The 14,714-nt window shown below is 49.6% G+C and overlaps 6 protein-coding genes across 6 annotated transcripts; 3 read left to right on the top strand and 3 right to left on the bottom strand.

Annotated features, from left to right (window-relative positions):
* Nucleotides 1-131: 131 nt before the first annotated feature.
* Nucleotides 132-1,886, bottom strand: N7446_001828 (fatty acid desaturase; the record flags this gene model as incomplete). The annotated part of the gene is made up of 2 exons (XM_058510577.1): nucleotides 132-1,623; nucleotides 1,693-1,886. 2 exons carry the CDS (start codon nucleotides 1,884-1,886, stop codon nucleotides 132-134), a joined length of 1,686 nt encoding a protein of 561 aa, XP_058376113.1.
* A 4,048-nt stretch (nucleotides 1,887-5,934) lies between these two features.
* On the top strand, nucleotides 5,935-6,572 carry N7446_001829 (DASH complex subunit DAD3 family protein; the record flags this gene model as incomplete). Its single annotated transcript, XM_058510578.1, has 2 exons — nucleotides 5,935-6,168; nucleotides 6,315-6,572. The coding sequence occupies 2 exons, from the start codon at nucleotides 5,935-5,937 to the stop codon at nucleotides 6,570-6,572; spliced, it is 492 nt and encodes a 163-aa protein (XP_058376114.1).
* Nucleotides 6,573-6,865: 293 nt separating this feature from the next.
* Nucleotides 6,866-8,134, bottom strand: N7446_001830 (mitochondrial 37S ribosomal protein uS5m; the record flags this gene model as incomplete). The annotated part of the gene is made up of 2 exons (XM_058510579.1): nucleotides 6,866-7,083; nucleotides 7,135-8,134. The coding sequence occupies 2 exons, from the start codon at nucleotides 8,132-8,134 to the stop codon at nucleotides 6,866-6,868; spliced, it is 1,218 nt and encodes a 405-aa protein (XP_058376115.1).
* A 237-nt stretch (nucleotides 8,135-8,371) lies between these two features.
* N7446_001831 (tRNA (uracil(54)-C(5))-methyltransferase) lies at nucleotides 8,372-10,119 on the top strand (the record flags this gene model as incomplete). The annotated part of the gene is made up of 2 exons (XM_058510580.1): nucleotides 8,372-9,653; nucleotides 9,710-10,119. The coding sequence occupies 2 exons, from the start codon at nucleotides 8,372-8,374 to the stop codon at nucleotides 10,117-10,119; spliced, it is 1,692 nt and encodes a 563-aa protein (XP_058376116.1).
* Nucleotides 10,120-10,513: 394 nt separating this feature from the next.
* N7446_001832 (actin-related protein 3) lies at nucleotides 10,514-12,030 on the bottom strand (the record flags this gene model as incomplete). The annotated part of the gene is made up of 4 exons (XM_058510581.1): nucleotides 10,514-11,413; nucleotides 11,482-11,840; nucleotides 11,911-11,933; nucleotides 11,996-12,030. The coding sequence occupies 4 exons, from the start codon at nucleotides 12,028-12,030 to the stop codon at nucleotides 10,514-10,516; spliced, it is 1,317 nt and encodes a 438-aa protein (XP_058376117.1).
* A 259-nt stretch (nucleotides 12,031-12,289) lies between these two features.
* On the top strand, nucleotides 12,290-14,651 carry N7446_001833 (threonine aspartase 1). The gene is made up of 5 exons (XM_058510582.1): nucleotides 12,290-12,982; nucleotides 13,041-13,240; nucleotides 13,302-14,126; nucleotides 14,205-14,314; nucleotides 14,369-14,651. The coding sequence occupies exons 1-5, from the start codon at nucleotides 12,879-12,881 to the stop codon at nucleotides 14,468-14,470; spliced, it is 1,341 nt and encodes a 446-aa protein (XP_058376118.1). The 5' UTR covers nucleotides 12,290-12,878; the 3' UTR covers nucleotides 14,471-14,651.
* The last annotated feature ends 63 nt before the right edge of the window (nucleotides 14,652-14,714 follow it).

A 14,714-nucleotide genomic window follows, 5' to 3' on the forward strand; every position in this document is an offset into this window, starting at 1 on the left:
ATAACATTATAGGATGACCGTGGTCTGGAATCCACCTAGATTGTATTGAAGTCGTTTCGGGTTGCAAAGATATCACTGCAAAGCAGGAACAATATCACAATTCACATGCTATCTAAGAATCGGGCGTATATTCAATGCGAATGATGGTGATCAGCAAACACACCCTGCTCCGCACACGCCTTCCGACACTCCTCCAGCATCTTCGCCTGCTTAGCAACATCCCCCAAACGACCAATAACCTCCTTATTACCATCATAGAAGGTAAAAACAGCATAAGGAATATCAACCTCCTCACAAAACTCCTTAACAAACTCCTGAGTCCTGCGCAAATTGTGTCTCGGAATCCGGGGATACAAATGATGAATCGCCTGGAACTGAAGACCCCCATGAAACCAATCCAACCAAGTCGGACAATCAACATCCATAGTCGTGCGCAGCATCCTCTGAGGAAACGACTCCAAAGGCCCAAGATCAGCAGTCGACATAGCATAATGCGAAAGCGTAATCTGCACATGCAACGGCGCAGTCACCATATGCGAAATAAGCACAAACGCAACCCGACTCCACCAACTGGGAATACTGCACCAGACAATACCGTACCCAAACCAACTCCAGAAGAAAACCTGGCCAGCTAGTTCGAACCAGCGATGCCACCATCCAGCACCGTGCTTCGGACCGAGACCGCAGATGATATGTTCCCAGCTCAAGAAGTAGAGGTTGAAGCGGCCGAAGAGGAGGATCGGGTAGTACATGTAATGTTGATATTTGACCGTGATCTTGGCAAAGGCATCGTATTCCATAATCCGATCGTAGTATGTACTGCGCAAACTACCGAAAAAGCGATGCGACAGCGCGAAGAAGGGCATGAGCTCGATATCGGGATCGTGCTCTGGCGCATTCGTCACGATGTGGTGGACATTGTGGCTTCGTTTCCACCAGCCCAGACTCAATCCTCCCAGGTAATCGGCGATTATCATTCCGATCACCGTGTCGACTTGGTAGTCGTGTGTGATGCCCATGTGTCCGGCATCGTGGGCGGAGAAGACGAGTTGGTGCCAGAAACAGCCGAGGAAGAAGGCTGAGAGGCAGAACCAAGATTTGCCTAGGAAGAAGAGGAATAGGCTGAAGAAGAGGGTGTAGCGGGTTATTTCGATCGCATAGGCTGAGTAGTTGCAGTTGTAGAGACCGGCTGCGCGAATACGCTCGTTTAGCTGGCGGTATTTCTGTGTGATGTTTTCTTGGTGCTTTGCGTCCAGGGGTGGGTATTTGGAGAGATCTAGGTCGATTTCTTCTTGGGTTCGGGCGTCGATCACGTAGCCTCGGGGTTTGTCTTCTGTTGCTGGGGGCGGGATTGCGCTGAATACTGAGGACATGGTTGAGACGGATAGTCTGCGGCGTAGGCCGAAGGCGTCTTCTTCAGTCTCGAAGATTGGAGACGGGGGTGCTGAGATCTCTTCGATTGATAGCTCGGAGTTCACCAAGTATTCAGTCTCGTTTGCGTCTGTTTTATGGTATGGGCGGAAACGACCGCCTTGGATTGGAGGCATGAAGTTGGTCCATCTTCCTTCGATGCGGCCGATTTGGAATTTGTTCATGCGCTGGCGTGCTTCCTGTGAATGTAGGCTTAGGGATGTTTGTCAGTATAATGGTCTAGTCTTATCGAGGCGCTGTGTAGATGTGTTGGAGACTCACGCGTTCACTTCGTCGGTGGCATCTTTGCCTACCATGTGCTTGATGGCCATGTCGCCTCCCGGGTGAAATTTGATCCAGGCATCTAGCCTGAGAACTTTGTCGTCGACGATGATGATCAGCTTGTCTTCGGCAATCATGCCTTCGACCTCACGTCTCGACAAGACCTTGTCACTGGCCTTCTCTCGGGTGGCCATATTGTCGATCTATGGTTAGAGAGAGAGGAAAAAAGGAATGAATGTGATCTTGGACCAATTTGAAATATATAAATATATAAAACTTTGATGAGGATAGAAGGGTATTGAAGGTATTGAAGTGAGTCCAAGACAGTTATATTAGAACATCCTTTTTACAGAACATTTCATCTATTCTTCTACCTAGACTTAGCGCCACCTTGCAAGACATGCTCCTCTAGACCTAGGGGATACAAAGGGGGCAGTGTCGAGTGGTCCAATGGAGTGGGCGTAGTATCCCATGGGGGAGTGGACTCTGGATATTGTGGAGAGAGGACAAATACATGTATGGCGTTGGTAGCAGTACGCGTATCCAGAGCCCGAAAAGACACCGCACTCGCTGATATGTCGAGCTAAAACAAGCTTAAACTTTGGTTGCCCCTGTCGGAAATTGACAGATCGCTGAAACTAAATCCTTCCCCCCTATCCATGTGGTTGATTTTACTCCACTAGGGGACCAAAGGTTTCTAAATGGTGCATGGAATCCACCGAGAACATTCTCTGCGCCGATCTCACACACAATATCATATTTATAAGTCTCAACTGTGTCTCTTAATTTGTCCAAAGACACTTGTAACCCCAATTATTCTAATTCCATGGGGCGAGTCCTTCGTATTCGCATAGTGGCCGGTGTACGCAAAAAAGCCTTGGCACGTGCTCACAGTAACCCTAGGAAACAACGTTATCAGGCACGGGGCACAGGCCATACGTAGCGCTACACTTAATAAGTGTCTGATAAACTGTAAGAGGCAAATATATCTCTTTCGCCCCTCTGTTGCCGCTCGAGCCCCGCAACTAAGGCGACAGGCTAACTGTGCAACGTGGTACCCCGTACGTACTTACGTACTAGATCCTCTATCTCAGGGCAAAGTCGCCACTTGCCCGATTTGCCATATCCCCTGGTTTTGTTCCAGGGTTCAAGTGCGTGCCCATGTTTTACGGTAGAAAATGATTTCAGAGTTCCTGTCAAAGAATCTGCCAATAATCTCCGAGACAGTGGTTTGGTTTGTCGCTCCTGATTCAACTGACAATTTGATACGTCCACGTATCCAGGGGTTTCATTCTAGAATCGGTGATCCCGATATTGACTGCTGCCTGTAGACTATTCATAGTGGATCAACTATTCTGGGAAAACTATCTAACCAGTAACTGTTCTAGCAGGTGCGACAAGGGCAAAAGTCTCCACGTGTTCCAGAAAAGGTACAACTGAACGTTTCTGCGCTAGGAAATCCATTGTTAGTGGCGGCTATTTTGCCTAAAGCTTTCGTAGTCGTTTTTGAATTTTCACATTAGGTTTCCGAGGCGATGGCCTGGACTTAACAAAGTTGAGCTCGGTTTCCAATTAAATGGCGTAGCTTGCGTGTGAACCTAGCACTAAATTCGATTCTCTGAGAAATTCGATTTTTTATAAGTACGAATACGACCTTGCCTTTATCCTTCTCCGAACTACGTGAATTGAATGCCTTTGGCCGTCCTTGATCCTTTACAATGTCTGATAGTTATCAGGTAGGTTGCCTTGGATTTAGGTCCTTCATTGCTTTGAGGCAATGAGCACGTTATGTTAGTGTCGAGGTAGCCCCTTCACTTGTACAGTATGATCTTGAAAAGCATAGTATCAACCGTGGGGCGCTAGAATAAGAGCCCGAATGGTTGCTTTTCTATGACTCTGGGTTGAACACATAATACGTGTCAAAAGACGAACACTTGTTCTCTTCTAAGTATTCGAAGAACTAAATGATGAACAAAGCCATTGTGATGTAATTTTCCCCGGCTGAATTTGCCTCGATGCGGATGGAAATACTTCTAACGTTGCTCTGCTACTAGTATGTTGGGTTTAGACCAGCCTTGAGCATCGGACCGACAGTACATATGCGGTCTGACGACACGAAGATCCATGTACGTGCATGCGTGAAAAATTTTCATAATCCCAATTTTGCAATCGAAATCTATGCATGTAGCTGAGACCGAGGTGCAGCTAACTATTGACGATCTAAATGCAATATTGATCACAGGCAGATGTGTACGGTAAATATGCAACACTGGAGACGTCATTGTTGGAATGGGCATCTCTAAATGAACATATTACGTATGGCTAGTTCTAAGGCCAGATGCCCGAACATGACCACATCCTATTTCTGACTCACTATAGGGAATGCCTAAATCCAGAAAACCTCTGAAGGGAGACGGTAAAATTGCGGTCAGAAAGCGCGAAGGCCATGCTACATATCATCATTGTGGGGTAGGTATCCCGAAATAGCCAGGCACGATGATCGCTCAGTTGATCTAGCACATACAAGGGAATTTCAAGCATCCATTTCTAGCTAGAGACTGCAAGTGAGGATCCTGCACATCTACAGTACATGTACTATGTGAGATGACTGCGGTCCAGATAACTTTTCTTGAAATCCAGTAGACACTACCGGTTTTACGTGGAATAAGTAAACTTGAGCGTCTTTGTAGCCTGCCCAGTCCGCGATGTGCAACCTGAGACTTTGATAGTACATTACGAAATTGAGCCACGGGATGGGGCGAGACTGAACGAGTACAAGTCGCTGATCAATATTGAACTGCATGATAGCTGAACTACTGTAGCGTACATGTAGATCAGTTCTCTCGGGTCGGTGGCACAGATCTCACTACACGGGTACTTATGACATCAGTTATGGAGCATCCTTGGCCTTTGAGTTTGTCCTGAGATCAATCAGGTCGAGGCAAGGCGATCAAGGCGGTTCAATTCGTCATAGATGATCGGGGGGATGGGTGCAATTCTGGCTGTAAATAACGGCACCACTTCCTGTTTGTCGGAAACTCATACCGCTGCAGTTTTCCAACGAGCTATTTGAATCCATATCTCTATATCCATCAGCCCTCAGGTCCTTGATTTCAAGATACTTTGATTAGCGCTGACATCCTTAATCACAAAGGCCCGTCTAGTGACTCAGACGGTCGTACGTGCGACAATGCCCTCGACTTTGATCATTGCTAACATCCTTATTACAAGCCTCGGACGATGCTCAGACTAAGGATCCCGAGGAAGAAACAACCCGGGGCGAGTGATAGCGGGAAATGAAAGTATATCATCACATTAAATGCGATGAACTCCAGAGCTTAAGATATGAACCACTACATTTATCGCAACTTTCCTTACCTTCGTGTTTCCCGTCTAGATATAAGTATATACTCACGGAATCTTTGTGCACAGGTAGTACCGTCGTGATTACGAGAGTAAATATGTTTCCCCTCCATGGAAAGAGGAGGCCATGGCTCAGTGCCTTTGAAACAGTAGTAAAGTCCTAGTCTTGCTGGCGTTGCCTAATGTTGGTAATGTTCGGGTCAGATGTCGTCGTCTATCTATATGAACGGTCAGTGATCACTCTAGACAGCTAAGGCTGTAAGGGATCTAGTATACAGTAGCAGCCAATTACTGACAATGTCATTATACAAAAGAGTAGCCGGAAATCTTATTGAGTAGAAAATAAATAAAGGATTCTTTGTATCGAGTTGGAGTCATACTCTACCTGGATTTGCGTTTACTGTTAGTGTGGAACAAACACCTGTGGCGAATTAGTACTCTGTACACAACTGTAGTTCCAATGTTACTAAACCTTTTCATATAATGGCAAGAATAGAATATCACTGAATTAATACCATGAAGTAACTTCGTCAGGAAGACGTGTAATTTGATATGACATATAGTGAACGATATATATATAGCCAACTGAATTACGCCGTACCTTCGTTAAGGCTAGGCAAGACACACGCCCTTTTCCATACTATATCTAATTGTCTAAAATAGACCACAACTTACAAAAGAGCGTAAAGAGTAAAAATTAAAGGAAGAAGCCTAAGACAAACAAAAAAGGTAAGATGAAGTGGCATATCGGGATCGGGAACCTTGGGCAGACGCGTCCCGAACCCGAGAAAACCGCAGCTCACAACTCTCCAGAGCAAACACCACTCACAGCCTCCAATTGTCTTATCAGCAAACAAAATCCCAATAGAAACTTCAACCATGTCCACCTTTGCGCCCGAAGACCCTGACTCTCACGATTATTCCTACACCGAAGCCGACCCCGCGACATCCACCCCTCCGATCCCCCAAGAACAAACAATGGACACCGACACAGAAGCCTCGCACGGCCGAGGCCACTCAAACAATCCTCTCTTGGGTGATAATCCCCTCGTGTCAGACTTGGAGCAAGAGGTGCTAGACGAATATGCTCGCTTGTTGCGGAATGTGAATCAGGTACGCGGAGAAGATCTCTGTTCCCTCTTCAGAGATCTCGAGGATTTGCTCGAGTATCTAAAGATGCCTACCTGATGGGCAATGACCCAACGGATTTTATCTATCTCAAACCACCAAGACTCATACTGATTGATTCCTGCGCACAGCTCTCAGACAAACTCTCCGACCTCGCTGGTTCCCCCGCTTCCATGCCACTCGATGGCCTCCGGCTCCTCGAGCGCAAGACTGCTACTGTTTGCACTTTGCTGAAGGCTAGTGTGTATAGCATTGTCCTTCAACAGCAGATCTGGAACGAAAATGAAGAGCAGCAGCAACAACAACAGCAGAATGAAGACCAGCACTTCCAGGACCAAGATTATCAGTATGGAGGCTACGACGGGGAGGGAGAGATGACGTTCCAATAAGCATGTGAGATGATAGTCTTGTCATTGTTTTATGATTTTGTTTACTCGCGTTTTATACCCGGGGTGTTGTTTAGTTTTGAGTCCGTTTCTCATAGATGGTGTTATGGAAAGAACCTTGTTGATTGAATCTTCAAATATGCTGTGAATAACTCGATATACTAGAGAACTGAAGACCCTTTCATGTTTAACAACCACTTATACAAGTACAATGCAAAAGACACAAGGAGAAGAGGAGAAAAAGAGAAACATTATATACACGCTGGTACGAAACACCAAGCCAAGGCCAGAAGACCCTAAACCTTGCCAGCGTAGTACACCTTGCGCACGTCGACGATCTTCTTGCCGAGTGCGTGAGCGACCTGCTCGGGACTACGCTGGCTCATAATGGCCTCGTAGGCGGCCTTGACCGTGTTCATGGGGTTTCTTGACCGACCAACACGGGCCGACAGATCGTGAATGCCACATGCACGGCACATCTCCCAAATGAGATACTGGACACGGAGACCGAAGCCTAGATTATGTTAGAAGATATTCTGTCGAGAAAGACAGTAAATAAACATACCTGGGGGGCGGTGCATAAGCTGCAACTCCGTGGCTCCCACCTTGCCCTTGACATCACCGTAGATGGTGCGGTTCTCGTAACGGGGTATGGGCTGCATGTTGCGGATGGCACGATATTGCGACTGGATCACTGCATCTGCAGCTTCGTCGGACTTGGCCTCACCAATACCCAACAGGCCGTTTGTATTGCCGGCAATAGACAGACGGTATGCACGGCGAACCTTTCCTAGACGGGTCTGGTTTGTGACGCTGTGTGAAACAAGGGTCTTGGTGCGGAGGCCCTTAACCTGTTGCTCGGTGTAGCCTGTCTTCAGGAGAAGGCTCTTCAAAGCATCTGTCATTTCCTCGGCTGCAGCCGACCGCTCCTTCTCGCCTTTCTCGGCGGCAGTCTTGCGTTCTTCCACACGGGGCTCGTCAATGGTCTCGCCAGGCCCGAAAAGGTCTGGAACAAGTGCACTGTGCGGGTTCAGCTCGTTCTCCTCCTTGCCGTGGGTGACCCGCAAGCTGTTGGCGAATTTCACGAAGCTTGAACCTGACGCGTGATCTTCACTGGGAAGCTCAACGAAGTAGCGGCCCCAGTCCTCCGCGAAATCATCCTCGGTCTTCATCTTGAAATTGATGTCCGAGTTGGACTCCGGGGCGCGCTGGTGTCGGTCGATACCGGGTTCAATCACTGAGAAGTCGTCGACATACTTGAACTTCATCGGATCGGATCGTTCCTCGAGCTGCTCGGCCAGGTCCTTCGGGTCGATAGCCGCCTCGCCGGCGTTGATGGCGGCCATCTGCGATTCGGAGTACTGCTTGGCGAGCTCGGCCTTCTGCTCTTCCGTATAGGGCTTGAATTCGCCCGTCTGAGGGGCTTTAACATTGGGAAATTTCGGTTTCCGGTTCGAGAGAGAGGCGGGAGTAGGATGGAATTGGCGACGAGGAACTCGCGTGCCAGGTGTGGCAGCACGAGTGAAGCTGCAGAAAAGGCATCGTGCTGGCCGTGTTAGACTCATAATGTCGATGCAATGGGCCAGCTACAGGCTGGTTCAAAGCTCCGAGAGAAACAAACGCGAATTGCGGAGACAATTGGGGGCAAAGACCAAAGCAGTCGGAGATGAAGCGTATGAATTTCTCTCCTGCGGGCGGTCAGTCCCCAACCAATCAATGGCCCCATAGATGGGTTTCTAATAAATTTCCCATTTGGCGATTTTTCGTCAAGAAATCATTCCGCAGTCACTTCTCTCCTTTACATGTTTGCCGTTCGCTTCTCCGTCCGACGCATTACTTCCTCTTGGCTACCTCGAGCCAGTCAACTACGACCGACTTCCGACTTCTACGTTCCTCGCCCTGCCAATGCTCCGGTCCCCGCAATAATGCAGAACACTCCCAGGAAACACTTCGCCGGCAAGCAGCGCAAGAAGGCGAAGGTCGAGAAGAATAAGAGCAGTGGACACGATGAGGTCCTCCTCGCCGACATCAACAACCTTCTTAAGCGCAGTCAATCCGAACAGGACGAAACCAATGGCGAGGATGCGCCCCAGGCTATTCCCGAGAAATTCACTGAAATGGATGTGAAGATTTCTGAGCTTTCCTCGACCGGCGATGGTCTAGCACTTTCAGAGAATGGAAAATATGTATATGTGGTTCCGTTCACAGTCCCCGGCGACACTGTGCGGGTCAAAGTGGTGAGGCATTTCGAGTCGTTGTCATACAGTTTGACCGATTTCGTGAAAGTGATTGAAGCCGGCCCCCAGAGAAATGATGCGCTCATTAATTGCAAATACTTCGGAGAGTGTTCTGGTTGTCAGCTCCAGATGATGTCTTACGAGGACCAGCTTGCTCACAAGCGCCGCATCGTGGAGAAAGCCTATGCTAATTTCTCTGGGCTGATCCCAGAGCTTGTGCCCACAATTGGAGAGACATTCGCCTCGCCAATGCAGTTTGGATACCGCACGAAGCTCACACCGCATTTCGAAAATGGCGGCGGCCGCAAGGCCAAGAATCATGACGAAGCGGAGGAGGTCAAAGTTCCACCTATTGGATTTACATACAAGAACCGACGCCTTGATATGGATATCGAGGATTGCCCTCTGGGAACAGATATTGTGCGGCGTGGTCTCACTAGTGAGCGGAAACGAGTTGCAGAGAACATCCGTTCTTACAAGAGAGGTGCCACTCTTCTGATGCGAGAGTCAACCACACGAGTGCCCAAAGAGTCGGCAACTACTTCCGACGGCGAAGCACCCAAGCCAAGCCCGATCATCCCAACACCAGGAGCAGACACGGGCGACGTTATCCGCATCGAGCACGAGAATTATATCGAAGAGAAGCGCTGCATCACAGACAACAATGCCACAATGGTCGAGTACGTCGACGACTACATCTTCAGCAACAAGGCAGGCGCCTTCTTCCAAAACAACAACTCAATCCTGTCCGGCTTCACGGAGTTCATCCGCTCCCAAGCCATCCCCGCAGGCAACGAAAAAGACCCACGCCCGATCAAGTACCTCCTGGATGCCTATTCCGGCTCTGGTCTATTCACAATCACACTCTCCCCCTCTTCAAATCCAGTCTCGGTGTCGACGTAGCCGGCGATTCCATTAACTCAGCACGCGACAACGCCCGCGCAAACGAGCTCCCTAACACGGGCTTCGCTGCCGCTGATGCCGCTGTTCTCTTCAAAGATGTCCCTTACCCTGCTGACCAGACTTTGCTCGTCATTGACCCGCCTCGCAAGGGTTGCTCGGATGACTTCTTGCGCCAGATGCTTGACTTCAAACCCCGTCGTGTCGTTTATGTCAGTTGCAATGTTCACACCCAGGCTCGCGATGTGGCTGTCATGGTTCAGGGTGACGAGAAGAAGAATGTGCGCTATGAGATCGAAAGTATTCGTGGCTTTGACTTCTTCCCTCAGACCGGTCATGTGGAAGGTGTGGCTATTTTGAATCGCACTTCTTTCCCTCAGGCGGAGACTGCTCCTCAGACGGAAACCGCTTAAGCTTGGGATGAATGTCTGGTTCCATTCGAAAAGTTATTTGCTTGGCGTGGGCATACTATATATTGGTCTGATCTTGCATACCCTGTGGCGTTTGGGAGACAAACAAAAAAAAGGCATGACGGCGATGGTAGATATGTATGCCTTTTAATATATTTTCTAAATTCGATTTCGTGTATAACATGTCAAAGGGCAATAATGCTCTTATCTGCTTACATTGTCGTCAGATATAGGAAAGCCGATGAACACCGGCGCCAAGCCGTTTTGGATAAAAGAACATAAATAGAGGACCACCGGAGAATGAGAAAAAGAAAGGAAATGAACTACCAACTATGAACAAAAGGCTGAGCTACATCGACTGACAAGCATCTAATGATAAGATCGACTCCTTTTCCCTCTACGAGCTTCCAGGGCCACCAAGTAGTGCGAACCTCCGCACAATGCTGGGACCAATCTCGTCGTACTCCGCCTTGGTGTGGCAGTAGCTCCGGAACTCAGGCGTCTGGCCCAGCAGACTACCTCCGAACCAGGGACCGTGGCGCTGGCGCTTATGCGTCACAACGGCAACATCAAGACCACCACTGCGTGCGCCGCCGCTGCGAGCCTCGGAGGCGCGAATTCGTGCATCCACCAGATGGCGGATATCACGCTGCAGACGGCGGCCAAAGTCCTTATACAGGGTGGAACCACCAGACAGGACAATGTTCTTATAGAGACCTCTCCGGACGTCAATGGGCGAGGATTGAATGACGCCGTCAACGACATTGGGGAGCGGGGTGAGGAAGTCGGACGAGTAGATTTCGGGGTTGAAGAAGATCTCCGGAGCGAGGAAACGTTCGTAGCCAATGTCGATGTTGACGCTCCGCCCGTTGGGAGCAGTGACGGTGTGCTTCAGGAAGCGGTCTGGCTCGCGGTCGTAGCGGGCGAATTCCTTGACAATATCGGGGCTGACATAACAGTACTCCTCCTTGACCTTCTCTGCTGTCTTCAAGCTGCTGTCTGGCTCGCCACGGTCACGAAGCAAGCTCTGCACGAAGTATGTAATGTCTCGACCGGCAACGGGAATACTCTTAATGGAGGACCCGATGACGTAGCCCTCAGCGACAGGGATAACGTGGGTGACACCATCACCGGAGTCGATAACAGTTCCGGTAAGGGACCGGTCTGTCACCTTGGAGGATGTCCATGATGCGGCAAGAGCAAGAACTGCTTGAACGGCGATGTAGAGACCGGCGCAATTGAACGACTCGAACATGATCTCGGCGGTGTTTTCACGGTTCTCGGGAGGGTTCAGGGGCTAAGTTGGAGAAATATCAGCTCTACTCAGCACAGACAGCTGGCAATTAGCATGCGCATTCGCCTTACAGGTTCGGTGAGTAGGAAATAGTGGTCCTCAGGCTCGACTCGCAAGTACTTGAAGATCGAGTTTGACCAAAATCGCTCCATGTGGTCCCAGTTTTCAACCTGTCCATGGCGAATAGGGTAGTTGACACCATATCCTGGGCCAGCACCAGCAGCGAGAGCTTCATCACCGATAAAGAAATCCAGGTCCTCCGTACCACGCTTAGCAGAGAGGTTGGAGCTAGCCCCACTTCCACTACCTAGGAACGAGGGCTTGTTCGCGACTGGTGGGCGGGCGCCGGAGCTTGCAGCGCTTCCAGCACCGGCCTTCGTTGCAATTGCGGTTGGAAACACGAACGAGGGGGAGTCGTTACCGGCGAAACCTGCAAGAGTGGAGGGAGCATGTCAGCCTAATCCATGATCGCAAGTTCTCCAAATATTGAGAGCACATACCAAGCTTGGAGTAGCCAGTACCGCTAAGAACATGTCAGGTCAGCATTTGACGTTATCATTTGGGCCCTTGCAGCTGTTAACATACTTGTCCATGACAACGGCGGGTGTTTGGTTCGCCATGGCGGGTGGTTGGGGTCTGTCAACAATTGATCCGCAGTCAGGGATTCAGAAAACCCCGGAAGATATCAATCAAGAAGGGAAGGAGAGATACGGCTCTCAATTGTAGCCAATATGCTGATTTGGAGACACCGAGAGGACAGGCAGACAAGGCGGGGGGAGAGGATGGAGGTCCGGAGGTCCAGGATTACGTAAGGTCACGTCAACATCATGTGCCTCTATCTGATCTAACAAAATGTCTAACTTGAAGGCAGTTGCGAGCCATTGATCTAATATGGAAGAAATAGGCAATCGTCTTCAGCTTCTTCCATGTTGCACTTCTTGATTCCGTCCAACCCCTAAGCCGCTCGCTTTTTTATTCCCAATATCCTCATGTGCTCAGCTGTGGTGCGATTCCTATTTTTCCGTATTGTTTATCATTCACGTACATATCCTGGCGATTGGCTTTCATCGCATTGCTCATTCTCTTCGTTTGCAGCCCTTAAATCTGCCATAGCATTAGAGCATTGGTTTCCGGTGCTCATTTGATTTGAGAACACTGGATTGCCTGGTCGTTTGCCAAATCCACGGGTTGGCCATCAATCTGAGAGCGACAATCTGAGAACGGGATAAATCACGCTCTCTTGACATTCATCTAAAGGTCTTGCTTGTTGTTTACGCAGACCGACGGCAACTATCCCTTCGTCGAGTTTCATCGACCCAATCAACGCGCAATCTTTCGACGTGGTGGTAACCACGCCGCGCACCTCGGACAAACCCTCGCTGCAACCTGGTTCATCGAATCAGTTGCTCAATCGCTTTGCGATTCTTCCCAAGAGCTGCCGCGACGCTTCAAAACCGCAGCCTCCAAGATGGATCCACCTCCAAACGATGGCATTTGTGCCATCTTTGTCCACGCTGGGGCTGGCTTCCATAACTTCGAGAATGAGCACAAGCATTTGGGAGCCTGTGATTCGTATGTGTTCTTGGTGCATTTTCATCTGGTTGCCAAATCTAACTGCTGAAATTATTAGGGCTACCACTGCCGCCATGGCATTCTTGAAGGCCGGCGGTACTGCTGTCGACGCCGTCGAAGTCGCCTTGACGGTGCTCGAGGACAATCCGATCACAAACGCCGGATATGGCAGCAACTTGAACCATAATGGCATAGTTGAGTGTGATGCCTCGATTGTTGACCATCGAGGAAAAAGTGGGGCTGTCGGCGCTGTGCCCAGTAAGTTTGTTATGTATCTGGCGAAGTGTGTCAGTCAGCGTTTTCTGATATGGAGTGTTAGACGTGAAGAACCCAATCGCGCTCGCCCGAAAGATTTATGACAAGTCCAACAAAGACATGGGCCAATCGAGAGTGCCTCCCAACTTCATTATCGGAGAAGGCGCCAGAGACTTTGCGTGGGAAAATGGGATCGTCGTCTTACCACACGATGACATGACTCACCCCGCCGCGCGTCTGCGTTGGAAATCATGGAAAGAGGAAGTTGACGATCACGAGCGTGTCAAAGGCAGCCAGGATGCTGATCTCTGGCTTCGTCGGCCTTTGACCCCGATGGGGACTCGGCTTGAGCGCCTTGCGAAACGCGAGAGTCTTGCTGCAGCTGATCATGAAACAAATGAGGAGTGCATGTCCGATTTGCCCGTAAGTAACCCTGGAGGACATGCCACCGTCGCGAAGATTGCCTCCTCATCGTCTCGCGATGGCAGCCCCGATATCGAGACCGATACCGAGACTGAGCGCAGCACCAGCGACCAAGAGGATGTTGATATGATCTCAGACACCATTGGTGCCATTGCTATTGACAGATGGGGAAACATTGCCGCAGGATCTTCTTCTGGTGGCATAGGCATGAAGCACCGTGGCCGAGTTGGACCTGCGGCTCTTATTGGCATTGGTACTCACGTCGTCCCAGTAGATCCAACTGACCCAGACGGGACCACAGTTGCATGCGTCACATCCGGAACCGGAGAGCTTATTGCTTCGGCGTTCGTGGCTTACACCCTCTCGCAGCGCATTTATTTCAGTCAGAAAAAGTGCGAGAACGGCAGATTTGAGCAGGAAGTGGACCAAGTGGTCATCTCTGAGTATTTCAAGAATGAGTTTACCAGTATGTATTTGTGATGTTTTGCTTACCTCGTATTGATTGATGCCGCTTCACAGAAACTAACATGTTTGCTACCCCTAGACTTCCCTGCCGTGGACGACAGCTTTCTCTTTGGCTCTCTCGGAGCAATGGTGGTGAGAAAAGACAACGATGGCATTGAGCTCTTCTTTGCCCACAACACCCAATCTTTCGTGAGACACGATTCTTCCTGTTCTGTCTGAATGATTGCTAATGACATCTGGCAGGCCATCGGCTCCATGTCCAGCAACCGAGAGAAGCCTATGTGTGTCATGTCCCGTGGCACCCGAGGAAGCGTCATGCAGGGAGGTGCTCGAGTCCGCTTCTAAAGCCGACTCACATCGACCCAAGTGGCTTTTGCCCCAACTACTCGTTTCTGCTTTATTTCGTCTTCCACTTTATTCGAGATACCCAGTTTGCCGCAACATTTCCAGGCCCGTCTGCATCGCCAGCGTTTCTCTCTTGCATAGCGACAAACCGACAAGGTCGAGCCTCACGTCAAATTTCCTTGCACGTCTGCTTTTTGAGACCGGGCATTGATAATATGGCCAGAGTGTGTTCTCTTGACTAAGC

Source organism: Penicillium canescens (genome assembly GCF_028828765.1).
Source record: "Penicillium canescens strain IBT 15451 chromosome Unknown utg000002l_segment0_segment0, whole genome shotgun sequence".
NCBI classification, from domain to species: domain Eukaryota; kingdom Fungi; phylum Ascomycota; class Eurotiomycetes; order Eurotiales; family Aspergillaceae; genus Penicillium; species Penicillium canescens.

Bases quoted from the DNA above. Each gene is read 5' to 3' on its own strand.
- N7446_001833 (XM_058510582.1), top strand. From the start codon at position 12,879: ATGGATCCACCTCCAAACGATGGCATTTGTGCCATCTTTGTCCACGCT. The intron at 12,983-13,040 runs GTATGTGTTCTT...TGAAATTATTAG, and splicing joins CATTTGGGAGCCTGTGATTC to GGCTACCACTGCCGCCATGG. The intron at 14,315-14,368 runs GTGAGACACGAT...GACATCTGGCAG, and splicing joins CCCACAACACCCAATCTTTC to GCCATCGGCTCCATGTCCAG.